The 27,424-nt window shown below is 41.1% G+C and overlaps 1 protein-coding gene across 6 annotated transcripts in view; it reads right to left on the reverse strand.

Annotated features, from left to right (window-relative positions):
- Window positions 1–4,109: 4,109 nt before the first annotated feature.
- TMEM232 (transmembrane protein 232) overlaps window positions 4,110–27,424 on the reverse strand; it is a 190,601-nt gene continuing 167,286 nt past the window's right edge. For all 6 annotated transcript variants that reach the window (XM_077347759.1, XM_077347756.1, XM_077347757.1 and 3 more), the window contains 2 exons: window positions 12,820–12,907; window positions 4,110–4,424 (listed from right to left, as the gene is read on the reverse strand). In XM_077347759.1, the coding sequence (XP_077203874.1) occupies window positions 4,173–4,424; window positions 12,820–12,907 (340 nt within the window). In that variant the 3' untranslated portion in view covers window positions 4,110–4,172. The remainder of the gene's footprint in view (window positions 4,425–12,819; window positions 12,908–27,424) is intronic.

The raw sequence follows: 27,424 nt of genomic DNA on the forward strand, positions 1-27,424 counted from the left end.
CCCAGATCATCCTCGTCACTCTCCTCTGTACCCTTTCAATTTTATCTATGTCCTTCTTGAAGTGAGGCCTCCAGAACTGCACACAGTACTCCAGGTGTGGTCTGACCAGTGCCGTATTCAATGGGACTTTGACATCTTGTGATTTTGATGTGATGCCCCTGTTGATACAGCCCAAAATGACATTCGCCTTTTTTACCGCTGCATCGCACTGCTTGCTCATGTTTAGTTTACAATCAACAAGTAGCCCAAGGTCTCGTTCACACACAGTGTTACCTAGAAGCGTATCCCCCATCCAGTAGGCATGCTTTTCATTTTTCTGACCCAGATGCAGAACTTTACACTTATCTTTATTAAATTGCATCTTGTTCTTATTTGCTCATTTTTCCAATGTGTTCAGATCTCGTTGAACTCTGTCTCTATCTTCTGGAGTATTTGCCAGTCCTCCCAATTTGGTGTTGTCTGCAAACTTGATGAGTAGTCCCTCCACCCCCTCATCTAGATCATTAATAAATATGTTAAAAAGTACCAGACCGAGCACCAAGCCCTGAGGTACCCCGCTACTCACCTCCTTCCAGTCTGATGAAACAACATTGACAACAACTCTTTGAGTGCGGTTCTCTAACCAATTCCCTATCCACCTAACTATCTGAAAATCCAGATTGCAGTCCTTCAATTTATCCATCAGAACATCATGGGGAACCTTATCATGGAGAACCTTATCACTCTTAAGATATCGCACAATAAATGTAGGATCACTCCGGATCAATCCTTCTTGCTGCAGGAGCTGTCGCGCCTGTGTGTTTGCGCCCACACCTCCCCCTTTGCGTTTGGACCTGCACCTCCCGCTGGCGCCCACGCCTCCCTCTTCCCTCCCCCCAATCCCTGGCCTGAGAAAGGCTGGGGACCACTCCTTTAGGGAGTTAGTTCCCGTCCCTTGTCCATTGCTTTTTATTAAGGAAATAGACTTCCCCCCTATAGCTTTTTCTTAAAGAAACAGACTCCCCCCCCTCCAAAAAAAAAAAAGCTTGGGGAGGAAGAATAACCAATGTCATTATGGAAATGTAATAAAAGTCTCTTTTCATAATGAGAAACTACTTTATCAGTGTACTTGCATCAATGTAGTGTAGTGGTGAGTGTATTGGTTTAGAACCAAAGAAACCTGGATTTAAATCCAGTGCCAGTTTAAAGACTACCAATATGGGCTTTCATGAGTAACAGTTCACTTCATCAGGTAGAGGTGTGTCACTATTTTCCTGTCTAGCCTACCTCTCAGGGTAATTATGAAGATCAAGAGGAGGGGGGAGAGCCATGTGCTCAACCTTGATCTTATTGGAAATCAACTGAAATGTGGAAGCCAGTACTCATAGGAAATTCACTGATATAAAGAATTCATTTTAGCTGTTATTTTTTTTCCATTATTACAACTTCTGTTTCTTCATATTTATTTCCAGATTTCTCTCTCTCGTAACAAGCCGCAGATGATGCACGTTGTTTCCCCCCCAATTGATTATTTTAACTGTTCTAATCAATTATTTACTACTAATTCATATTTCATTATTTAATAATGAATATCAGCGACATGTTTGTGAAGGCAAAAATGTGCAGTGTGATCATATATGTCAAGAGTTTAATTGGAACGCATGGTAATCAAACAATTTAAGAATATATCCTGGAGGGACTCTCAGCTGATGTAGGCATAATCACCTTTTCTAAAAACAGTCAAAGAAACAAAGGAGAAGAAAGTTATAGCTTTTCTACTGTAAAAACTTTAGTGGTCCATCAACATAGGAAAAAATGGTTCAGCAGATCAATTAAGTAAGAAACTCAGCAAAGTTAGTGTGTCTTCTTCACAGAAAAAAATAACTTTGGGTTAAATGTTTACCATGCACATCAGGGTAGAATCCAGTCCTTTTAACCCTCAGATGGAAGGACAGCAGGGAAAGGGTCAGTGAATTATTGAGCACCCAGAAAATGCCCCCAGGCATGCTTTTCCATATGAAAGAGTTAGACAAATGCTAAAGAAGGACTGTTGAGGAAGCAAGACTGAAAATAAGATGATGATGATGGAAGTAAGGATACCATTATCATTTCAGGACATAACAGATATCATATACTGCAGGGAGTAAATCCCCATCAAGAACCAGTGACACACCCACACTGGGATCAATTTTATTGCCCATCCAAAGCACCTGTATGAATTAATTTATATTTATTTTCCTTCAACCAGTCCTTTGTTGATTCTAAGCACTTTCAGCATTTCTACCATCTCCCTGGTTTTTGCAGGAAAAAAACAGAATTGTGCACCACCAATATACTGATGACATCGCATTTCAAATCTCTGAATGATCTCCCACAGTAACACCATGTAACTCTTTAAAAGGCTGAAGGACCAGATATACTCCTGTTATACCCTACATACCAGTGATCACCAAGTTTACTAACAATCCTGCAGTACCTCCTGGGACCTATCTATCAGGAAATTAATAGAGTCAGTTCAACACTGCTCTAACCAGCCCCATTTCCTTCACATCATAACACATCTGAATCCAGACTGACAAGCATCTAGATAGTTAGTCCAAGAAAACTTGAAGTCATCTGGCTACCATCTATTCCACAGCTCCCATGACATACTGCTGGTCATCATACTTGCCAGGAGTATCACATGTGACATTGGTGTGACACGGGGGTGACTTGAAAGCATTCATGAAGGATATTGATGGGACAACCTTTGTTAGGAAGACTTAACAGATTTATCCAGTAAGATGTAAAACTGCTGCTAGCAGAGGATGCCACAACTTTAATGGATCACATCCTGAGGAATTTTGGATCCTACATCCAAATGGCCTCTTTGGATCACTGCACAGGAACTGACGGGACAACAATTTGGTTTGAAGGGATCTTTGCACAGGAGAGCACCCTCATGATATGCCAGACATATTCCCCAGTTCCTATTTATATTCTATCACAAAGCTGTGAAAGTTAGCTGAGGGAAAAGTAATGCCAGTGTACCTATATGCTGCCTGATGAGGAAATATGTTAGGACACATTCTTCCCCACCACATTGTCCTTGTTTTAGCAAAACTGCTTCTCATACAGCTTCTGCTTTAAGACCAGCAATGCGGCAATGAATGTCAAGGAAGTGGACAATAGAAGACAGGTTTAAGAAACAGGGAGATCCAGTGGCACAGCGGGCAAGTGGGTCAAAGTATAGGATGTAAGCAAGAATGCTTCAAGGCAGACACAAGGAAAAGAGCAGAATAAGGAAAAGGGAGGACAGCCGTAGCAATGTTAACCATATAACAGTCTTAATCAGCCTCAGTGTGGTTTCTTCTTGAATTTATGCAGAAGTGGATCACTATGACAGCACTTTCCCATAAACATAGTGCTTGCTTTTATTTCAGAGGAGGAAATATGAATTAGGGACAGACTACATATTACATACAAGTGTGCATAACAAGGTCCTAAATGAGAAGCAAGCCCCAGGAGCCTGCAGTTCCAAGTGGAGGAGCTGCAGCTGAGGCGTTTAACCTTTTCTCCATCAGCTATGGTTTATTTATTTATTTATTTGTTTGTTTATTTATTTATTTATTTATTTATTTGTTTGTTGGTTTGTTTATTTATTTATTTATATACCGCCCTCCCCGGGGGCTCAGGGCGGTTTACATAATAACATAAGAACAATACATGGAACAGTCTATAAAACATTTCAATAACAGTGCAATAATAACTAATAATTGTAAACATATAACATTATAATTGTATAACCAATAAACAATATAACGTTGCAACATACAAACAGGTCCAGAGTGTATAGGTGGTGTTCTGAGGGGGGGAGGGGAGCAGGAGCCCTTTGGTCGCTGTTTGTTATACATATCTGGTCTCAACCAAATGCCTGGCGGAAGACCTCCCCCTTCCCCCCCTTCACAATTATCCCCCATTGAGCTGCTTCCCCCACATGACTTTGCCTTTAAAAACATACATCTGCAACTTCATAGGAAAGCAGCTGGTAAGAAAGAGGCTAACTCCTTTCTCCCTACTGATTCCTCCGCTCAACATCAAAAACTCCAGAGGCTGTCTTTCATTTTATTAACAAAACTCCAGAGGCTGTCTTTCATTTTATTTATTTTATTTTATACACACATTTGCTTGTAATGCAGAACCTGTTCCTTAGACTAGAGGCTTGGCTCCCAGGTCTGCAACGGCTCCTGCCCACTTGGTGATTCAGTGCCATCGCTCGCCTCTTTCAGGTTGTCATCTTCACAGTGCAAAGAAAGCTCGTACGGTTTTGTTGTCTTGCGCAGCTTAGCCCACCGCCATTTCATTATTCGCCTGAAGCGTTCCTCTTCCAGTTTTTGTTTTTCCTTAAGCTCTAGCTGCTGCAGCTGTTCATCTAAAGCGAGCCTCATCTGCAATTCCTTTCCCCACTGTTGTAAAAAACAGAGTTACTTCATTAGACATCTCAGTAAAGGTAGGAACCTCAGATTTCATAATTCAGCAACAAGTGGAGATAATTTATAGAAAGGGATTTAGGAAGTGGGCATCTGCGTGATCAGTGATAGATTTATTAGGAGGAGTAGCATCTACCCTGCAGAGTACATTCATTCCTGATGCACTGTCGAGCAGCCCACAGCCTCTTGATAGGATTGTCGGAGGCTTTGGTTGGTTTCTTTCAAAGCACAGTACAGCGTTCACTGACAACTGAGAAGCAGGTATAAGAGCTACTACATTTACAAATGGAAGTTTGTCTCACTATATAAAAAACAAATCTGCCTTGTGATGAGACACTCATGTGGCTAGCAACTGCAGGTTTTTTGGTCATTTCACCAAGCTGTGAGGTTCAGCCGAGACAGGGAATTGTCGTGCTTCCCAATATGCCAGGAACTGTTACCTGAAAGCGAAATGAGGGAAAGACAGGAAGTCAAAAGGCACACAACCAGTGCCATCAGCATCTACCAGCTGTGGCCTAGTTATGACTGTTTGCATACAAATTGTATGCAAGTGATATTTATTAAAATGTGCAGATCACCTGCCACCCTCTGGCTCACGATTGATTTCCAAAGCGGCTGTCAGTGCTGAACTTGTTCCCAGTCAATGCTTTGTCATATTCCAAACTAGTTATGAGTTATTTTTTTTCAGGGAGAAAAGCAGATGTTCATGAAGCCAACTTGGTTTTAACATTGCTCCACTTAAATGTAAAGTTTCAATAGCAGGAATAGTCTATAGCTTGGGAAGCTCATGTAGTTCCAAAGCACATTAAAGGATATCCACGAGGTTTATTATTATTATTAACTTCTACAGCAATTTGCTATGATCAAAGCACTTTTTAATTCTTATCTTGAATATATTTTGAACAATCTTTAGAGACCTATTGTATGGGCAAGCTAGTGGCACAAAATTAAAGAAGTGCAAAGCTGAAGGCTACTTCATATGTTATTTGTATACAGAAGACATTTCCATGTAGAAATTAACAAAAAGCTGAGCTTGTTGTCACAGGAGATGATCACACAAGTAAGTGTTTTACATGTAAATTCATTGTGCACCAGTCCCAGTGAATTGACAATATATATGCAGGTTACATGTTAATTCTAACAGTTAACTGCTAATAATGGGAATGTTGTAACGTTTGAAGCAAAATGAATGGAGTTTCCCAAACTCCATGCCAAATTTTTCAAACTCAGCACGTTGCTCATTGTTACCATTTGGGGCTTCGGGCTCACTGCAGCTTCTACAGATTATCTTTTCATATGGTAAAGAACTGGAGTGCATTAATTTGGGGTGGTGATAATTTCATTGGAACATATCCTCACGTGGTGATTTCTGATATATACTATATGAAGAACATCTGAAAACATGGATTTTTCCTGATATTGGGGGGGGGGGGAACAGGTCACTAATACATGAAGCTACTTTTATATGAATTGTTCTCCACATAAGATGGATGTGGTAAAATGATAAAAAAGTGGCCACATCAAAAGTGAGGTCAAAATCAATCCTTCTCACATGAGGAGAAGTGGAAATGCAGTGGCCAGAAGCGTCCCCTATGGTTGTGATTATAGGGGGCATCTGGAAGGAAGAGGGCAGACCTCATTAACTTTTGAGAACGAAGGCAGAAATAAATGCTGCAAATCACAAGATAGGAGGACAGAATAAAAAGAAGTAGCAACAGTAGAAGGCATTGTGGTCTGTTGGGTGGGGAGAAGAGAGCATATGGAAGCTGTTGAGGAAGGAAATGCACCAATGGCAAGAGTTTTGTTGAGAAAGGCAGACTGTAAATGCTGTAAAACTAACAGACAGACAGACTAAAACCTTTGGATTTCAAAATGCAGACTGTTTCTATAAAGGAGCATTTTATGCGTTCCTTTTTTCTCCTATATGCATGGACTCACCAACTGTTCAGCACAAGCAAAGGGAGGAGGGAAATCAAGGGCAACCTTTGCAAAGAACGCAGATTATAGCCTCTGTAAAAATATTGTGCAAGAGAGATTCAAAAGTCTTTAGTGCTGCAGTCAAGGAGAAGTTCATATCTCTTGTTTTGAACTTCCACGACAGCATCATTACTGCATTAATGGAGGCCCTGAAGGGATGGTCTTCCACGCAGAAAATGCAGTGTAGAGTAAAACAGCAATAAAAGTGTGTCATTTATTCAGAAAGAAGTCCAGCTTAGGTTTTAAAAGGAGGAGAAAGGAGAAAGGGTTTGGAAATAATGGCCACGTAAAAAGAGGTGATAAGGTTCTGATGCATAAAGGAAGTGATTTCATATTCTGAGAAAACTGGTTTTGGGGAGCTGATTGATATGATGGGATGCCCACAATTACATTACGGACTTGGTCAGGCTTAAATAGGGAAATGTTTTTTCTCTAACAGAGTACTGTAAGCAAAGTAGTAGCTGGTAGGCATGTTTGCCACAGTTACCATTCTTACTACTTGACAAAGCTGCCCTAAATTCAAAAATAATCCCAGTGCGCTTGGTAGTTTCACTGTCTACAGAGTAAGAACTCAATGGAGAATTAACTCTAAATGCTTGCTTAATGTATCATAAAAATTATGCCTCTTTCAGTCCCCAGATAGGCTTAATAATAGCAGTTGTAGAAAAACTTTAGAAAGAAAGAACACTTAGGCCCATTCCGCATCAGGATCAATGTGGCAAATTGATTACGGAAAGAAAAAACGGAATTTAAAATAGTGGAATTCGGCGTAACACATATCTGCCTTTGTAGTGAAATCCAGTTGCGTTTCAATCGTTTCCCACAGGTCTTGGCAAAAATTGCTAGAAAAGAAGCGATTTTTGCCGTGCTTTGTCCCGCCCCTGGCCATCAATCAAACGAGCAGCCAATGGGCGGTTATTACCATGCTCCGGAAAAGCCCCTTTGCCTTTAAGAACATGTTTTTTAAAAAACACACACACACACGTTGCAACGAATATGCCTTGATTCCTTGCTTCCTCCTAACATAGAGACCCATCTAGCTGGCAGCTGGCCTGTGAGCTGCCGATTCATCATTGCCATGCTCCCCCGAGTGAAAATAAAATCCCCCCCTGTGCACGGGTGTGATTTTCGGCCGAAAATAAAGGGAACTTGCAAACGGGGCTGTGTTGTGCTTGGTGACTTGAGGCGAGCTTTAAAGCAGCTCTGTGGAGGGACTGCAGCTGGAGAAGCTTCACTGGGTGAATGAAGGCTCGCCGGTTTGTTGCTCTCCGCTCGCTCTGAGAAAAAAAAATGGTGATCGCTTCGCCGGAAGTTCAGAAGAGAGAGCCAGGGGGAGGGACTTTGCTGAAGCCGCAACAATGGTAACACACAGAACTTTTTTGCTAGTGTTGCAGATTGGTTGCAAGAGTGTAGCGCTTTCCAGAGGGTGAATCCACTTTTTGCGATTTCCCTGGAAGCTCTACAACGAAGCGCTTCTAGTGGGACTGTTTTCAGGAGTGTGGCAGATTGTGTACGACGTTGTGCATAACTGCATATTAGTAGCGATTACAATTTGCCACACTCCTGCTACATTAAACCTGTGCGGAATGGACCTAAGTCAGGACAGTTACCTGAGAGATTTCATAAACCTAGATGTCACCCCATGGGATGCAGAAAACAAGCAGAGGCATTTGAGAACAGTCCAAAAGTTGTCCACAGACAGCACTATAGGCATTTTCACAATAAGTAGACATTTCTAAGTATGGTGGTAACTTACTGTTTGGATAGCCCCATTTTTAACTTTTAAATTTTGAACTGTAGATTTTTATCTCCTTTTTCTTTACAGAGTGGTAGTCCTAGACAATATATATCTTAGAAGGTGGGCTCCAAAAAGAAACACTTTAGAAACATTGGTGGGGCTACACCAAACAGTAAGTTACCACCATTCTTATGAAAAGCAAACATCTAAAATAAATTAGACTTACTTTAAAATATATATATATTCTCATTATAACATATTTTTAACATTCTTTTTTCCAGTATTTCTCTTGACCACCCAGAAAAACTTGAGAATTGTTTTTATACAAAAGAGCATTGTATAGTATATATTGACCACTGAGGAAGACCCCAGTGGGTCAAAACACGTTTAATCTTGTCTTCATGTGCAGTTAGATAGGCATTGTTTTTACTTAAAAAAATTATTGGTGCACTTTAATAAATATTTGTAATAATTTTTTCATATTGTTTTAGCACTATTTTGCAGCTCAGCTTTTAAGTTCCTGACTTTGTCCAGGTTGGGTTTCTGTTCCCTTTTAGGTTTTGCTTTGGAGCCATGATGCAAGACACACACGGTCTTGGCTTAAAGCTTCAGATAAGTGAAGCTAATGTGTGTGGAGACAATGGTCTGCACAGACAGGACAATAAAGTGGATTTGGTAGCAGGACAAATTCTCCACACAAACCATGCAAGCATGGGCCTGTAGTGGCACCATAAGGATAGGACCTAATAAACCACAGGGCTCAGATTAAGTCAGTGGTGCTAGAGGATGGTAACTGGGTTCCCTTACTTTGAGCAATACAATATCTTGAACCAGCTTTTAATGTTAGAGTAGACTATATTGCTCCAGACTGTAGAAGAGAGCTGCCACTGATTAATGTGCATACAATATTCCATGCAGATAAAAAATTAGTACTAAAGAGAAAAGTTCCAACCCAGTCTGTTTCTTGTGTGACAGTTTTATACTTCTGGGAAATTATTTATGCAAGCAAGCATTTCAAATGTGTGATTCCCCCTGTCTATTGTCCATTCTACCACCCCTCGATTCTAAAATGTCATTTCTAACATAATCTAGGACAGGAAGGCCTGGAGGCCTGGAGGATCATTGTCCATGGGGTCACAATGGGTCGGACACGACTTCGCACCTACAACAACAACATAATCTGCTGCTTGTATAGATCAAGCCTTAGTCTCTGGCTAGAGGCAGACTACAGTTTTAAAAAGAGTTTAAGGTGATATTAAGGAGACGGCCTTTCCTATCCTATAGACACTTTTGTCCTGTTATCTCCATTAGTCTAAAAAATCTGCAAGAACGTGAAACATTTCACAAATTTGTAAAATTTGTAAAAGTTGTAAACAAACACAATTATGGAATGAGAATCACATTGCCTATTCTGAATAACTCTCAGTTTTCTGATTGGAAAAAAAAAATTCCTTGTCCAGCCCAAATGATGGATTGTTGTTTCCTAAATAGAGCACATAGATCTATGAGAGAAATAACTCATAGACTTCAAGTGACACACACACACACCAGGGGAGTGCATGGTAACCAGGGCCAGTTCCAGGAAGGGGGGCAAACGCAGAATTCCCAAGGGCCCAATCCCACCTCTCATTCCTTTGCACTCATTCTCTTGCCTCCAACCTGCTTATGGATCCTTTCTATGCCAATTTGTGAGACCACCCACAGACCATTTCCTGATGGCCCCAAGCAGGGCGTACAGGTAGAGGCAGGTGATAGAATGTTGGCAAGTGGGTGGGTGGGTGAGATGTTGGCAGCAGTAGGCCAGGGCAAAGAAGCTCTGGGCTGGCTCTGGGAGCTGCTCCATTTCAGAGCAGGCTGACAGAAGCCCCAATATAAACCAATGACTCCTTGTTCTCTGTATATGACATAAATGAAAGTTGGCAAGATTTCAAAGTCAAATTTGGGATTCTGCTGCTGAAATTTGACCTTGAAATATGACATTTCCATTTTGAAGTGAAACATGATATATTACATGTTTTCATGTATTACATGAATTAACACAGTTAATACAAAATCCATTACATTTGGCTGCAATGCATCTGATCTGTTACTGTCAAATATTGATTGCAACCTCATGTCAGCTATCAGATGCTGTTAAATGCTGACAGTCAGATGCTGGCATCTGCGTGTCACCTGTCAGATCTTGTAAAATACTCATTGCTATAGTGTGTCAGCTAAGAAGCATCACTAAATCCTGGCTGCTATCTGAGAGTTACTTTCAAATGTGTCTCCTCCTTAAGCTAGGGCCCAGATCCTCTTCAAAGTTGAACTCTCTGCAAAATCTTTCAGCGGTATACATGATGCTGAATATAACTTACTCCCAACTTCTTTGAGCAGAGAGAACCTTCAAGGGCACCTGGAAAAGTGCTTAGAAATTACCTAAATAGATAAGACAAATCCAGGTTTGGTTCTTTTTGTAAGAGACAGTACTAGTCGAGGTATTTTTGTAGTGTTAGCTTTATTTATTTATTTGTATAAACAAATCCCACATTAGCTCCCCAGGGAGAGAGAGGTACCTGCACCCCAGAAGGTTTTTACCAACTCACAGCTGTCTCTGTTGGCCTCCCTCTCTTTCCCTTTAAAAGTGGAACCTGCTTCTTCTTCAGATGTGCACACCTGCCCTCTTTCTTCATCTGGGTCACCTTGTCCCAGCTGTCATGAACTATCAGTAGATCATCTCCTAACAATTAGCAGCCATAGAGTCATATTTTAATTGCATAGACTCCCACTAGCTTTGTTGATGCAAGTCAGATACTTAATGGTAGATCCATTCAAATCAGAGTATTCTGCAAAAGAGGATATTCACCTTCATAGCAAAGAACATTAACTCCAGGTGAAAATGTGCAGAAGGCTTGGATTCAGATCAACTAACAAGTAACTGTGCAGTTGGCCAATTAGTTTCTATAGGTCTGAACTGATTTTTATGTATGCATACCAGTTTACCATGCTAATTGTGTTGTTAGAGGTTTAATGAGCAAGCTGTATATAGTTGCATATAGGTAACAAGGTAAAGATGATTAGTTACATTCACAAACATACATAAAGCCTACTATTAATGATATAGAGCCCCAATTAGATTTGTCTAGATCACCTAAGTTTATGGCACACCTATATGGTAAATATATTTCAAAGTTGACAACATATCTATCCCTTATGGAAATCAAGAATCATAGGATGGCATTTACCTTGCAGGGTTCCTGCTTTACTATCTGCAATATTAGAGGGGTGATACAAAAAGATTCTGAAGGCCAAGAGAACATGCATATGTAGGTCAAAGGAATTAGACACCCTTGGACATGTTTTCTTTAGGTGCCCACTCTACGGAGTACACTTCAATAAGATAATTCCCCCCCGCCGCCCCTTTTGCTTCAGGGAACTGAAGCAACGGAGGTAAGAAAAATCAAAATGCTCTTCTCAGAGGAAAACACTGATAACTCTAAACAGCTAAAAATTGTATAGTAACTTACAAGTTACATCAAACATATGTTAGCACCAGAAATGTGATATGAATTTTGGAAATTTAACTTTTCTCTTAAACTATTCCTCTCAAATTATTTTAAATTCCCTATTTTTATGAGAACTTACTGGATTATAACATTTTGAAATAATTACAGTGCTGTTTTGGATTTTTAAGTGTCTTTGCACCTGGCTTGGATCCATATATCAATAATTCTGAATCATAAAGCCTACTAATATATTATTAGTTAATAGAAATGATGCCTTATTGTGATGAATTGCCGGTAACTATTTTTGGCCTTGTTGTGTCACAGTACCATATTCACTCTAGAGCAGGGGTAGTCAAACTGCGGCCCTCCAGATGTCCATGGACTACAATTCCCATGAGCCCCTGCCAGCAAATGCTGGCAGGGGCTCATGGGAATTGTAGTCCATGGACATCTGGAGGGCCGCAGTTTGACTACCCCTGCTCTAGACTGTCTCTACGAAGACAAGCATGCGTTCACCCTCAGATGTCTAAACACTCTCTGGACTATGCATCTATAACCATGCCAAGTACACACAACCATGAACTTCTGCTCAGTCATGCATTCACATACACTTCCCCCCCCCCTTTTGATCAGTTTTGTAGGGGCTTGTATCAAAGTAACCTCAAGGAAGATGTTACAGCAATTGCCAATAGATAGAAGAGTATGTTGCTCTATTTCAGTCCTTCTCTGGAGAATCCTCTTGAACAACACCATCCATATCCAGCAAAAAACACAAAAATAGGGAAAATACATCCAAAGGTCATAGAGACTATGGAGAAATTCAGGAGGCTGAGTTCCTCCCCATTTTTGCTTTTAAGGTTTTTCATTAAAACAATTGAAATAAATGTTTTTCTATTTTATCAAAGATAAAGTGCAGTCACCAGAAACCAAAGCCCAATAATTCATAGAAATGTATATTAAAATACCAGTGCTTCACTTGCATATCAATTCCTAATCAGACTGAATCATACTTTGGTTAGATTATTGTTTTAAAATAACAGGAGGCATAACTTAGAAAGTTAATTAAAGGGCTGCAGAGGTTTATTAGCTGATAATCATGTTGGCAAACCGTGGATTTTTAAATACACAGCATTAAATTTAAGCAAATGCACATCTGAAAGCGTGCTCTTACCTGATACTCAATTATTTTTCTTAGCTGTGTATCATGGCGGGTAAAGAAATCTGGTTGTTTTGGTACCTGGTGTTGGAAAAAGATTTTCCTTTAAAAAAAAAGAGTGAGAAATCTGTTATTCAATCTCAATATTGTGCCTATATGAGAATGCCCACCCTTGTTTGACTTTCGGCTGATTCTTGACTGAGATGGCCAAGTCTACCATCTCCTTGATTAATCCCCACAATGAGAAAAGGAAAGAAGCATTAACTCTCAAAAGCTATGCCCTGGAAATCTTGTTGGCCTTCAGGGTGCCACTGGACTTGAATCCTGCTTCTCAATTGGTAAAGATTTCCAATATATCCAGTTTCCAAATTTAATCTAAACACTACATACAGTCGTTTTTGTGGAACCCTGACATAGGAAGGAGAAATGTTTAAATCTGCATTACTATGGCCTTTTATGCACGGCGGCAGCTACCCTGTGGTGCCGCTGTGCCGTTGCGGCGGGGCATGATGCCCCACCATTTCCCGTATATGCATGGGAGCGGGGCATGCTGGGTTGCCCTGGCATAGGGCATGCACTTTACGCCGGGGCCAGGAGGGCCGGGTCGCTGCCGGCCGAGGTAAGCGAAGTGTTGAGGGGCAGTGGGGGGGCCATGCCCCCTCCACACGTACTGGTTGGGACAGGGAGTCACCCCTGACAGCTCGGTGGCTCCACGGAGCCCGCAGGGGTGTGTGGTGTCCCTGAAGAGACACCACAGGTCGGGGCTAGGCGGGCTGAAAGACCCTGCGCCGACGATTATACACAGCGCCGGCCCACCTCAGCCACTGCCAGCCCCCAGCGTACCCAGGAAGCTGCAGAAGTTCCCATGTTTGTTTAACATTGCCCTGGGCTGGACGTGCCTGTGCTGGCAAGCTTTATCGGGGATTTTTCCCGAACCGCTTCCACTGCCAGCATGGGCATTATGGCCTGTGCAAAATGGGCCTATATGAGGCCATGCTTAAGAACCCAAATAGATTAAATCAAAGGTCCATTTTAATTCCAATACTGGCTAACTAGATGTCTTCAGAGGACCCACAATTAGGACAAAAAAAGCCAAAGCCTGTCCCTTGTTGCTGCTTTCCAAGAACAACAAGAAGAGCTGGCTTTTTATATCCTGCATATGAATACAGACATTATGGCTAACCGGCATGGCTAGACCTATTCCCCATGAATTTGTCTAATCCTATTGAAAGCCTCGTCTTCCCTAATATAATATCATAACATATCATATCATATTTCTGTGAACTTGGAACAGCAGTATACAAATTGAAATAAATTGAAAATAAATAAATAAAATAATGCTGCTCTGTATGATTTGGTTTGATGTCAGCAGGGTTTCCCTCCCTTGCTCCAAATCAGTTTGAGTCTCTTACTTCATATTTGTTTCTCCAGTTATGCCAAGCTCTATAATTACTCTGAGTTCAGGTTATAATTATAATCATCAGATCATCAGACATTACAGCTTTGTAACTAAAATATACCATGTGCCCTATACATATATTTCAGGGTGGTTCCCCCCTTTAAATGTGCTGAGGGGGTTTAATTATCAAGCAGCAAATAAAAAAAACTAAATTTTATCTCTTAAAAAATAATTGAAAATATTGGCTGAACATCCTTTTTAACACTATCATGATAGAGAATAACCACTTCTGCACAAATGGACAATAAACTGGTGATTAATTAATGAGTTCTTGGGTAATGATGGGCATACCAGGATGATACAGTTAGGTTCATGGTTTGTGGCATGCATGGTTTGTGAACCACAGACCAAACAAAACTTTTTTGGTACTAGATGAACTGATTCAGTTCCTGAAGTTGTGATGTGGTAAAACATGCCCCCCCACCACCACCGGTGTACTAGATATACAAAACTAACAGAAGGTCTCCAGATGACTCTCTTATACCTGTCCTCCAAGTTTGATCAAGGTTGGGGTTATGGGGTCCAAGTTACAGCTCCTTAAAGAAGATGCCCCTCCTTCCATTTTTTCCAGAGGACTATGGTCAAACTATAGAAACTAAAGATGGAGGGCATTTCTGCAAGCCCAGCAAAACTACTGCAATGTGCCCAGCAGAACCAATGCCACTGTGGCACTGCAAAAACAACAGGACAAAGGTTAAGCCAGGAAATTTCTTTTGGGAAAAATGTATATAGTGTATAGAATGATGTATAGAATGGACCCCCCGCAAGCTACATATACCAAGCACACAGGTAGCCTCACCCTGCCACTCACTCTTCTACAATCCCACCTATTTGAGGCATATTACATATCTGGGGACCCAGGAATGTCCCCCTCAAAGGTCTCCACATTACTTTCTCTGGAAAAGACAGCTACACTTACAGGAACCTATAGAACAGCCCAGGAACAAGCCAGTGACATCAAGTTCACATGTACATCCTCAGTAAGAATCTTCAAAAAGAGGATTTGTTTGTTTATTTTCAAAAATAGACAATATCTATTTCAATGGAAATGTTGCCATTCAAAAGTTCTGCCAATTTATATTAAGACAACTGATTTCATTGTAACTTTCTCCTTTTTTATCTTATTTGTTTCAACCTCCAAATAGAACTTAACTTACACTGAGACATGCATAGTTTTAAAAGTCAAAGATACCATTGATTGTGTCATAGATGCCTCCTGATCTTGCCAACTCAACACTGTTTTTGACTATTTGGTTGATTAAACTCTGTTCAGCCTCTTAGTCCATTGTCAGATCCCTCTGTTCTGTGAAATATAATTTGAGCTGGTGAAACCATTTGAATTGCTTAGCTTTCCTTTGGTATTGATTTTGTAGCACCTGAAGTGCAATCAGTGGTTTGCTAAGCATGCACACAAAATAAATCTGAATTGATTTAAGGGGAGCCCGGTAAGCTGAGACTGATTTGATGCATTTTGACCCAAAGGAGTGAACTGCAATATTTCCAATGAAGCAGAACATAGACATAGTCTTTCCAATCAAATGATCTTTTAGGGGATTCATTACTAAAGATATAACTTGAAACAATTAATTCATTTTTGGTTATGACTTTAAAACAGTACCCCGTCATTAACAACCAACAAGACAGGAAACACCTCTTTTATATTGCATTAATGCATTAGAAAGAGCCTCATGGTGCAGGGTGGTAAGGCAGTTGACATGCTGTTTGAAGCTCTGCCCATGAGGCTGGGAGTTCGATCCCAGCAGCCGGCTCAAGGTTGACTCAGCCTTCCATCCTTCCGAGGTTGGTAAAATGAGTACACAGCTTGCCGGGAGGTAAAACGGTAATGACTGGGGAAGGGAATGGCAAACCACCCTGTATTGAGTCTGCCAAGAAAACGCTAGAGGGCATCACCCCAAGGGTCAGACATGACTCGGTGCTTGCACAGGGGATACCTTTACCTGTACCTTTAATACATTAGAATTTGAGGTCCAGGACAAATTAATAGAAAAGAAGGACATGTCATGGCTAAGAAGAAGAAGAAGAAGACTTGGTTCTTATACGCTCCTTTTCTCTGCCAGAAGGAGTCTGCCTAACTAGAACCAGGGACAGCAATGATGCTTAAGCTGTGTCTTGTGTGCCTTCCTTACGCAAATCTGTCTTCCAGGTCCCATGAGGAAAAAATGCTGGCTCTACTTTGTCATTAAAGAGTTTCTGATAAATTTATGTACTTTCTTAAAAGGAAATTCTCTGCAGGCTAGACTGAGGAGAACAAGCATGATCTTTAACATTCACAATTGCCCAGCCATTCCCAAAAGGTTGCTTTGTAAAATGAAGAATAAAATAATAATAACATAATATAAATGTAACTTACTGAATAAATACAGCACATTATATCAAAAATATAAACACAATGATCCAGTATTGTATGACTTTATCCTTGTCTGTGTTAAGTGCCATCAAGTCACTTCTGACTTATGACAACCATATGAATGTATGCCCAACAAAACACCTTATCAGTAATAATCTTGCTTGGGTCTTGCAAACTGAGGGCAGTTATTCAGTTAGGTCTTCCTCTTTTCCTAGTGACTTCAAATTTCCATAGCATTATTGTCTTTCCAGCAACTCTTGACTTGGTCCAAATACCATAGCCTTCAGTTGTCATTCTAGCTTCTAGGGAGACATCAGGCTTGGTTAGGTCTAAAACCCATATGTCATTTGGCAGTCCACGGTATCCACACAACTCTCCTCCAACATCACATTTCAAATAAATCAATCAAGTTTCTTCCTGCCAGCTTTCTTCATTATCCAGCTTTCACACCCATACATAGTAATGAGAAATATAATGGCATGAATTAACTTGATCGTGATTACACATTCCTACACTTAATCTTTCTGAGCTCTTTGACAGTTGCCCTGAGTCTCAGTCAGATTTTGATTTCTTAGTTGCATTCTTCCTTTTAGTTAAAGATGGAGCCAAGGAATAGAAAACATTGAACTAATTCAATTCATTGTCAAAGTTGTGTACAAACTTAAATGGACTTCGAGGAATGGTAGAGGACAGGAAGGCTTGGAGGATCATTGTCCATGGGATCGCGATGGGTCGGACACGACTTCACACCTAACAACAAAAAAGTTGTGTAATTCCCAGTCATCATTACTTTTGTCTCATTATGTTCAGGTATAATCCAGCTTTGGCCTTTTCAGTGTTAACATTCATCAGGAGTCATTTCAGGTCTTCAGTCTTTTCTGCCAGTAATGTGGTATTATTTGCATATCACAAATTGTGAATGTTCCTGCCACCAATTATCACTCCATCTTCTTTTAAATTTAACCCAGTTTTCCTTAAGATGGATTCTACATATAGACTGAAGAGATAGGGAGATAAAATACATTCCTGTCTGACACCTTTGTCAATTGGAAACCATTCTGTTTCTCCATATTCTGTCAGTATAGTAGATTCTTGTCCAGAGTATGGGTTGGGGAGGGGGGATCAGATGTTGTGGCAGACCTATTTCTTTTAAAGCCTACCACAGATTTTCATAAATAGATGGATAATCCTTAAAATGTTTTAATTACATTTTAAATTTGTAATCATTGTACCCATAAAGAACATAGGTTCCCCCTTTTTAAAACCATACTTTTTACAATATTCTCAAGCATACATCATCAATTGGATTTTTCTCTCCTCCTAGGGTTTCTTCTGATTTGTGGTTTTAGATGCTTGATAGTGTCATTTGGACTTATGCCAGTAAATTAATGCTTCCCCGAGTCTGTTTTGATTACTTATTGTAGCTGGATCCCACTCTATGAGATTTTTCTTATACCAAAAGATGTGCTGAATTGTAATTTTTTAATTTTGAGGAAAGACTTTGTATTGACTTCCTGCTAGGCTGGTAATTGAAGTCATTTCATTTATGTCTAAAAGTGTCAGATAATAACTCCTTCAATCTGCACTACAGTGCTACACACTCACAGTATGGAGCTAATGTACATTAAACAATGTGGGGATGATGAGACCTGACATAATCTAATGTAAAGTGATGCATACTTCAGAACTAACACGGAACTTAAAAAAAATTACAGTTTGCTTTAAGTGGACAAAAGAGGTTGGCTGCAAACCATGGCATTTAGTCAATAAACCTTGTGTAAAATAGCACAATAAACAATAAGCAACTGAAACAATGCCAACTGTTTCTGCAATTTCCTGCACACTCTACGCCTGGGAAATGTTATTTAGGTCACAATACCTGACATCAGCAGTGTCATGTTTGCCTCAGCTTTAATTGCAGGTTCAATTGTTCCCCAGCTGCATCTTAGCTATTATGGGACTCTGATTAGTCAAAGGGTTCCCTGATACAGAAGTATACTGCAGAGGTTTCTGCCTTTTGCAGTAACTGCTGTCTGCTGGATTGTCAATGAAAGACTTTTAAAAAGTAGATTGAACTCTTGTTATCATGTATGTGTAATCTAACTTTCTGTGACACTTTTTCTAGCCCAGTAGTTTTGATCATTATCTTTCAGAATGTTTGTGGAGAACTGTGAGAAAAACCTACACTGATGTTAAGAGGAAAACACAGAATAATTTGAAGTGTTTGCTTGTAACCTCAGCAGAGTTCCAGTTCTGACAATGTATCTATATTTCTGCTTAGATTTCAGTAAAAGCCATGTCACAAATTCAGATGGATTTTTGATATTTTGAAGGCCTAAATCCTGAAGTATGTATTCCTGAATGTCAAAAGAAGGCCATTTTTGACAAGGATATTTCCTAGAACTAAGTCCAACTGAATCAGAATCACACAGAGCTGGAAGAGACCACAAAGGGCCATCCAGTCCAGCCCTCTACTTTCAAATCATATACCCCTGATGGGTGCTCTTCCAATCTCCCACTAAAAACTTCCAACAAAAGAGACTCCACCACCCACCAAGGCAGCATATTCCCTCTACAAATAGCCCTCACCATCAAAAATGCTTTCTAATATTAAGTGGAACTTTCTTTCCTGCAATTTGAATCCATTGCTCCTAGTCATAGAATCATAGAATCACAGAGTATGAAGGTACCTCCAGGATCATCTAGTCCAATGCCCTGGAAAATGCAGGAAATTCACAACTATCTGCCCACCACAGTGACCCCAATTCCATGCCCAGATGAGGCCTCCCCAAATCCTTGTTCTTAAAGCTGCAGTTAATGTTGGCCCCCTTTTCAACATGTCTACCTTTTACATAGCTATCTTATCACTCCTTGCCCAGCTATTATACCACCCCTTGTTCTCATCTCCAAGTTACACATACCCAACTCTCTCAACCTTCCCTCAAAAGGCATGGATTCCTACCATTCAACCATCCTAGTCACCATTCTCTGAACACATTTCAACTTGTCAATATCCTTCTTGAACTGCAGCACCCAGAACTGGACACAATATTCCAAAGGAGGTCTAACCAATGCAGAATAGAGTAGTATTATAGTTTTCATTGCTCTGGATCCTATGTTTCTAGCAATATTGCCTAGCCTAATATTGCATTTGCCTTCTTAGCTGCCATACTGAACTGTTTGCTCATATTCTCTACCAGAACACCTAAATTCCTTTCACATGTTCTACTATCAAACCAGGTATCTCCCATCTTATATTTATGCTTCATATGATTATTACCCAGATGTAATACTTTACAATTCTCCCTATTAAAATTCATTTTGTTGGCTATGACCCAATTTTGTAATCAATCCAGACCCTTGAAAATAGTCCTTTCCTCTGAGGTATTAGAACTGATACCTGGGACAATCTGATTCAAATTTCCATTCTGCCATATATTCTTTCTGGCTGACCTCATCCCAGTCACACATTTTCACACAACCTACCGCACAGGATAAAACAGGAGAGGAGAATTATGTAAATGACTTTGGGTCCCCATTGGGAGAAAAGCGGGGTATAAGTAAAGTGAATAAATAATAAGAAGCTAGTGAGAATGTGTAGTTTCTTGAGTTGTACTTTCCAGAGCTGAAAGTTTCCATTGCTACATTAGGGATATATTTTGTTCTTACAGCTATTTCACCTAAGCAATGGGTTAGGGATTTACTGGTGCTTGGAGAGAATCAATTCCCAGGGTCTTGCACTCACTTTAGAGGAGAATGTTCTTATCAAAATGGTGCTTTTGCTTTCTGCAAAACCATTTAAACTTTCTGACACAAAAACATGGATAGTTAGCCTTTTGCTCTATGAACCCTAAGACGTTTTACAGAGCTTGGTATCCTTGAGCTTTCCCTGAACAAGGTCAGGATTGCCACTAAATCTTCTCTGCTACTATATCCTCAAGTTATTATGTTGTGGTAAGGTTCAACTTGCATAGCAATTTAATTATGCCATCATAACATCCTATGCTGTGATCACCCCAAGAGGGAAACAATGAGCAGAGCTGGGGGACATGTTGATCATCAGATTAGTCAAAACTCTTCTTTCCCTCTCGATGTCTGATCTTGCCTTCAATCCCAGTGTAAAGCCATGAGAGCAAGATAGCTGTAATAATCATAACTAACAATCAACCACCAAAATATATTGAGAGCCGCAAGGCAACTCCACTCATTCCGCCACATGACAGGCCATCATTGTTGCTATGTTTCACCCACACATTCATTCCAGATAATATGGTGATGCTTTTGATGGTGCTGTGGAAATATAGCATACCGACCCATTATGCTAAAGAAAAGATTAGTTGTGGCAGCCATTTTAGCCAGACTGCAGGACTGCCTTGCTTATTTTCTGGATTCTCTAATGCTTTGCTACTCAATGAGCTTGCAGTGCTGTGAACATTCAATTTTGCCCCTTGCTGAGTGAGACAAATAGGTTTCTTTTAATCAAAACACAGACAGCCAAGTGGGTTTCAGATTGAATATTTGGTATTTTGTACAAATTATCTCAATCTCTTTCATTTTCTTTGTACAATTTTCATCACTATCTGTTTACAAAATAGCATAAATTACACTGCCTCCTCTTGATGCCAACAGCAGCAACATGTGCAGTAATAAGCAAACTATTATGAAGGTCTTATTTCTCCTGTTTCAGCACGTTCTCTCTGTAGGGGACCAGTGTGTTCACATAAAAAGGGGCCACTGATACTATCAAGATCCTCAAGCAACTAAAGTGTCCAGAGTGCTGTGCTCCTTTCCAAGGCTTTAAGTGTCAGCATGGACCTTTTGATTAGTGGTGGGGAAAATGTGTTAAAATAGTAAAGCTACAAACCTACCGTTCAGGAAATATGCTTCTGTGTGCTAGAAGTAAATTGTTGCCCCATGACAATGTATCTCTTCAGACCAGAGTCATGTTGTGACATAGAATAAATCCCACCACTCTTCCTTCCTGAAGTCCCCTTCTATTTTAATATCTATATCCCAGTTTTCCCTCCAGTTGGGCTCAAAGTGTTCCATGTAGGGTTCTCAGCCCCACACTGGCATATGCTGGGAGACATGGGGAGCAGTGCCTGGCAAAGATGGCATATCAGGGAATGTGATTTCACATCCTCCACAATGCTTTAGGAATTCCCCCAGTTTCTATGGTAAAGGCTATACTATTCCTTAAGTATTTTGGAGGAAGCAATGTCACTTCCATGTAGAGGTCTGGAAAATGTAATGTCACTTTCAGGTGATGCTCCTCAAATTGTCAAAGGAGCCGTGGTTCATTATTCAGCTTATTCAGTCTCTCCAGTGCCTCAGACAGGTCAAGCCAAGGGGGACTCTGAAGACCACCCAGAAGCAAGTGAGGAATGCCTCAGACTGTAGACTGAGGAAATGTCTGGGTTGTCAACAGATGCAGATCCTCCCCCAGTTTTACAACCAGAACTGTCAACAAGTATGGGCACTCCAGGATTTACAGCTAGAGCTCTTGACAAGCATGAACACTTCCTAGGAATTATAACCCATCTCTGAAGAGAAGGGAATCTGTCCACCTACGCTGATGATACATCAAAAGGAAAAGAGGCAAAGGCAGAAGGAAATGTCTCAGCAAGTGGGAGGGAATGCTGCAGCCCCATAAATACTAAGTGGTTATAGTCAATTCTTTGTTGGCAACAACCTTTGCTTGAGCATCTTGTTCTCCTAGTGAATCCCTGAATCAGCCTTGCTTCCTCACTCCTGTGCTTCAAGCTTCATTCAGACCTGACTATGCCTCTTTGACTTGTTCTATATCCTGGCTTCTTGTGCTACCACCTTTATTCTGGACTTGACTATGCTTCTGGGACCCACCTTGTATCCTGATTTTGGTGCTTTGATCTCTGAACCAAACCTGACTATGTTTCTTGGAACTCTCCCTGATTTGATTCCTGATGTTGGTGCCTTAATTTAGTGCCTCGGGTCTTTATTATAGTTGGAATTTTCTGTTAAACCTGGATACCACATGTCTTTCTGTGAGTTACTGCCACTGGGCTTTTGCCTTGGCCATGAAACAAAAGCAGGGGATGGAGAAAGAGTTTGCCTAACAGTGGACAAATAGCAAGCCTAGGTTCATAATGTCATTATCACCTCCTCCTTCTTAACCTCACAAAAGCAGTCCTCTGAGGGTATTCTGAGAGAGTGAATGACCTACAGTCACCCAGCTTCCATAAGCTTCCATATGTATCAGTGCCTCAAACCTGGATGTCCCAGATCCTAGTCTAACCACCAGAGCATGCAGGTTCCTGTAGTGTTATTGGTGCTGTGGCCTGATGAGAGCTTCCACAAACCATGGAGCCTGCAACTGATACAATCCACTTATGTGGAGTTGGGCCTGAACTCCAATACCTTTAACAAATTTAGTTTCTATCAAAGCTAATAAGGAACACAAATGAAAAAAACTCATAAGAAAAACCAGGAACTTTAAAGAGCAAAGTGAATATCAGACTGTCATGAATAATCTGGTCTCGAATGAACTTGATTATAAAGAACCCCAAACCTATAGCATGATGAATGGTTAGTCACTAAGAAATATGATTAGCTGACACACATTTTATTCTGAGTAGTGTTCAGATTAATGGACTAAAATGTGATAAACAAATGCTTATACAATAACCTCATTTTCAGCTTTGTTGGGCCAGCATAATAAATAATCATTCTACATAATAACTACAGGCACAACCCCACAAGCTCTACTGCTCTTCAGCCTCCCCTCATTTTCATAGGGCTAGCAATGAATTTGGGAGGGGGGAATTTGGGGGCTGCAGCACTGCTTGATAAATCACACCCCTGCCATGCCTCAATCTCTTAGTTCTGCGTAACCATCCAATTTCTCTGTTCCCTCCCCCAAATGCATGACTTCATGCTGCAGAGCCAGAAAAAAATCATGCCTGAAATAGAGAAAGGGCTTAAAACTTCACTGCAGCCTCTGCATCATTTGCAAATTCTACAGGAACTGAAACACTTTCCTTTCTGTAAATGTGTAATGAAACATTTCATTCCAAACACGTCTTGGCGTAATTCAAAATACAACTAATATTTCTGTCCTTTGACTAGCTTGCTCATATTCACGATACATATGGAATAAGTTTTCTGTTGCTGAATGGTAACTCTTATTGGTCAGGAGGAAGGAGGATGGCTCAGAATCCATGTCTGTTAAGAGGGAAAAGCCAGAAACAGGAGCAGGGGTGCTGCTTGTTCTGGTAATTTTTCTCAGCCGGCAATTGCTTCATGGTTTGAATTTGTCTTCAAAACTCAGAGGATTAAAAAATACTGTGCTTATCTACTAAGGAATAAAAGAGAGTAGGAACTGATGTACAAGCCTTGAGGCATGAATAGCTGTTATCACAGGTTGTGTATTACTTTGGGATTTTTCCTTTTCAAAGTAAGTCTTGAAAATAGATATAGTTTCCTTCGAAAGGCAAATATAGGCTTTTTGTACATGAACATTATTTTCATGCACTACCCACTTAAGTATGTATTTGCATGGAAATTCTATGGCTACTCAGGAGCAGCCTCATTGGATTTCCAAAGGGATTATTTGCGAATGAATATTTTTCTCATTTGGAGACAGAACAGGGTTTTTTAAAGGATTTCAGACAAAGAGGTTATAAAAGAGCATCTTGAAAAGATATGTGTTTATTTCCTTTGGGACAGATTTTCCAAAGCAAAAATGACACTTAAGCTGCAAACTGGCTCTGAAAATCAATGGAATTGTTGAATAATCTTCCTCCCTCTCTTTTTCTTTGAAAACCAACCTTTGTATCAATGAGATTCTAATTCCCTCAGAATTCTGTGAAGAGATTCCTGTGGATTTCCATGGAAGGCCATTTCGGCCCTTAGACTAAAATCTAGATAAATAGACAATATGAAGGTAGGTACTGTATACTGTAGAAGGGAGCACATAGTGAGAATCTCTCCACCACAGAAATGCAAAACTACAAAGCTATTGCAAAGAAGGGGGCTCCTGCAAAAGTTTTAAAAAAATGTGGAAGGACTACTTTTGTGCTCAGGGCCAGTAGAGTGAGTGAGTGTGTGTAAAATTCTGCTCTTCCCTGGTCACTTAGACAGCTAGGCAAGGTGCTAGTGGTGTTTGAAACTGCTGCGCTGCTGCCTGAGCCAGCAACGTACAACAAAAGGTCAGCTCCTCCTCTTCCACTAAAACTAAACAGGAGGAGCACCTTAATGACTAGCAAAATTTTCATATGTCAGAGCTCATGTCATCAGATTAAGTGTGTGAACTGGCATCAAGTCGAAGCTGACTTATGCCCAGCAAGGGGCTTTCAAGGCAAGAGAGAAGCAGAGGTTATTTGCCCTTGCCTTCTGTAGTCTTCCTCGGTCACCTGCCTTCTAAGTACTGAACCAGCTTAGCTCCTAAGATCAGATCAAATCAGGCTATACCATGTTGGCTTCCCTCTCACTTCATCACATGCCCATTACAAAGTTTATAATAAGTTCAAAGGAGTCATCAGACCACTCAGAGTGGGTGAAGACCATTCCTAACTCTTGGTAGATAAAGTGGGATAGTTATCAGATCTGATGCAGGCAAACCAGGACCCATCAAGCATGGGACTGAAAATCCAGGATGACAGCAGCAGGGCAGCCCCGATTATGTACCCCACTGCTGCCATCCCAGCCCTGGCCCGGAAGACCTGCGACAAGGGAACATGGAAACTTCCGCATTCCCTGGGATGCTGTGGGTGCCAGCAGGGGCTAGGTTGGGCCAGCCCTGTGCATAAGTGGAAGAGCCAGGCCAAAAGCCTACAGTGTCCCTGGAGGGACACTGCATGCCCTTGTCAGCTTTGCAGAGCCACGGAGCTGACCGGGGAGTCCCCCCACCCCTACCTTGGTGGGAGAGCGGCATGCCACTCCCTGCCATTGTGCGGTGGGGGCCACATTCCCCCCTGCTCCCCCCACTCTCCCCCTCACTGTTGCTGCCTTACGGCAGTGTGCCGGGGTTTTCCAGCCCTGGCTTTGTGTACATACGCACGCCCACGCTACGCCTAGGCAGCCCACATACCCCAGGGTGGCTGCTGCCATGCATAATGCGTCCATGATAAGCATACCCAATTTAAAAAATATAGACACCATTTAAAGGATAGATCTTGATGGCCCTGGAAGTGTTTCCTGGATGGGTAGTAGTTAATTATTTTAACGTATTTTTAAAAAATTGATAAACATTTATCGGGTGATATGGCCATATAGGGTCATGTCAACCTACCCTCTCCCAAAATGGCCAATGATGGGCCTGAAGGGAATGAGAAGGGGAGAGACCCCGGGGGGGGGGTGTACACAGCTCTGCTTCCCAGCCATATTCTGTACAATAGTGCCACTTCTGGGGTTTCTCACAACCTGAATAATGTTTCAGGAGTTTCTCGACAATAAAAAAGTTGAGAAAGGGTGGGTTAGATTAACATATTAACAAATACAGACGACTGGAGATGTAAAGATATTAGCATCCTGTAATGAGTGGGGAAACCCATATCTTTTTTTAGTCCTGAGTAAGAGATAATATTCAACTTTTTAATATAAGTCAGCTTTTCTGTGTTCTTTTGTACAATACTGATTTTCAGATCAGCACAGAATGTCCTGAAAGACTAAAAGAGTACACCCAGTTCTGATCATTTAATAAAGCTACATGAACATATGAAGGAACTTCATACCAAATGGGATTTACGTCTCTCATCTGCTGGAAAAAGAACATCTGTTTAAAGGAAAAATCAGCCACTGATTTGGCTGCTGAACAACAACAAAAATATTTTTCCATGCATGTGACCCAATAAATAGCATGACTCACTGTGGCATCGTCAGCCAGTATCGTGAAAATAAATATGTATCATAGCCTATGAAAGATCATTAATTGCCTGTTATCTGTGAACATATGGCAATATGTGAGGCTCCGTTCTGAAAGTGTGGGAAACAACACAAAAGATTTGCCATCAAAAGAAACTAGCTATAACTCAGCACATTCAGAACCTTCTTAGAATGCAGCAAAAGCAGTGCTGAACTCCCTCCAGGGAATCATCCTTGGGCAGATATAGGTAGTCTTGTTTGAACACCAGTGCATCTAGTGGAACAAGTGGGTTCACTTACTCTCTGGGAGCCACCTGTTCCCAGACTCCATCATACCACAGTGTAGGTTTATCTTTCCACCTTCATATTTCGCTAAGGGGTAAGTGGGCGGAGAGCAAAGCGCCTTCCAATTTGCCCCTCACCAGGACAGACAACAGCTCTAGCCAATCGGTTGAGGGCATAATCTAGGCCTTCACCAGGACAGGCCAGAAAGGCTTCTAGGCCCTCACCAGGACAGGCCAGAAAGCGACGGGGAAGTGGAAGGACACCATGAATACAGAAGGAGGCCTTCCCCTGGGGCCTAGAAGCTTCTAGGAAAAGGCAATGCTGCTGCTGGGGGGGGGGGAGAGGAGGCCTTCCCACCAGGCCCAGAAATGCTGCACCCGGGGGCAGTGCCGCTTCTATGTGTCTGATGGGTGGCCACGGGGGGGGGGGGCTTTCAAAGCCCGTTCTCATGAACAGGCTTTGAATCTAGTCTATTACATATTATGTCTTAAAGGTGCCAGTGGAGTCAACATTTGTTCCAAGCCTTGGCCATTATGCTCCCTTCCCACTTGTTTGACCTGGGGCAGGGGAAAATGGAACACAGATGGTTTAATTTAAGCACAGAATTATTAGTTCTTTTGTTGAACAAAGCTCTTTTAAATTACAGTAATAGAAACATTTGTCAATAG

This window comes from Paroedura picta, chromosome 7 (assembly GCF_049243985.1).
Source record: "Paroedura picta isolate Pp20150507F chromosome 7, Ppicta_v3.0, whole genome shotgun sequence".
Classification (NCBI taxonomy): domain Eukaryota; kingdom Metazoa; phylum Chordata; class Lepidosauria; order Squamata; family Gekkonidae; genus Paroedura; species Paroedura picta.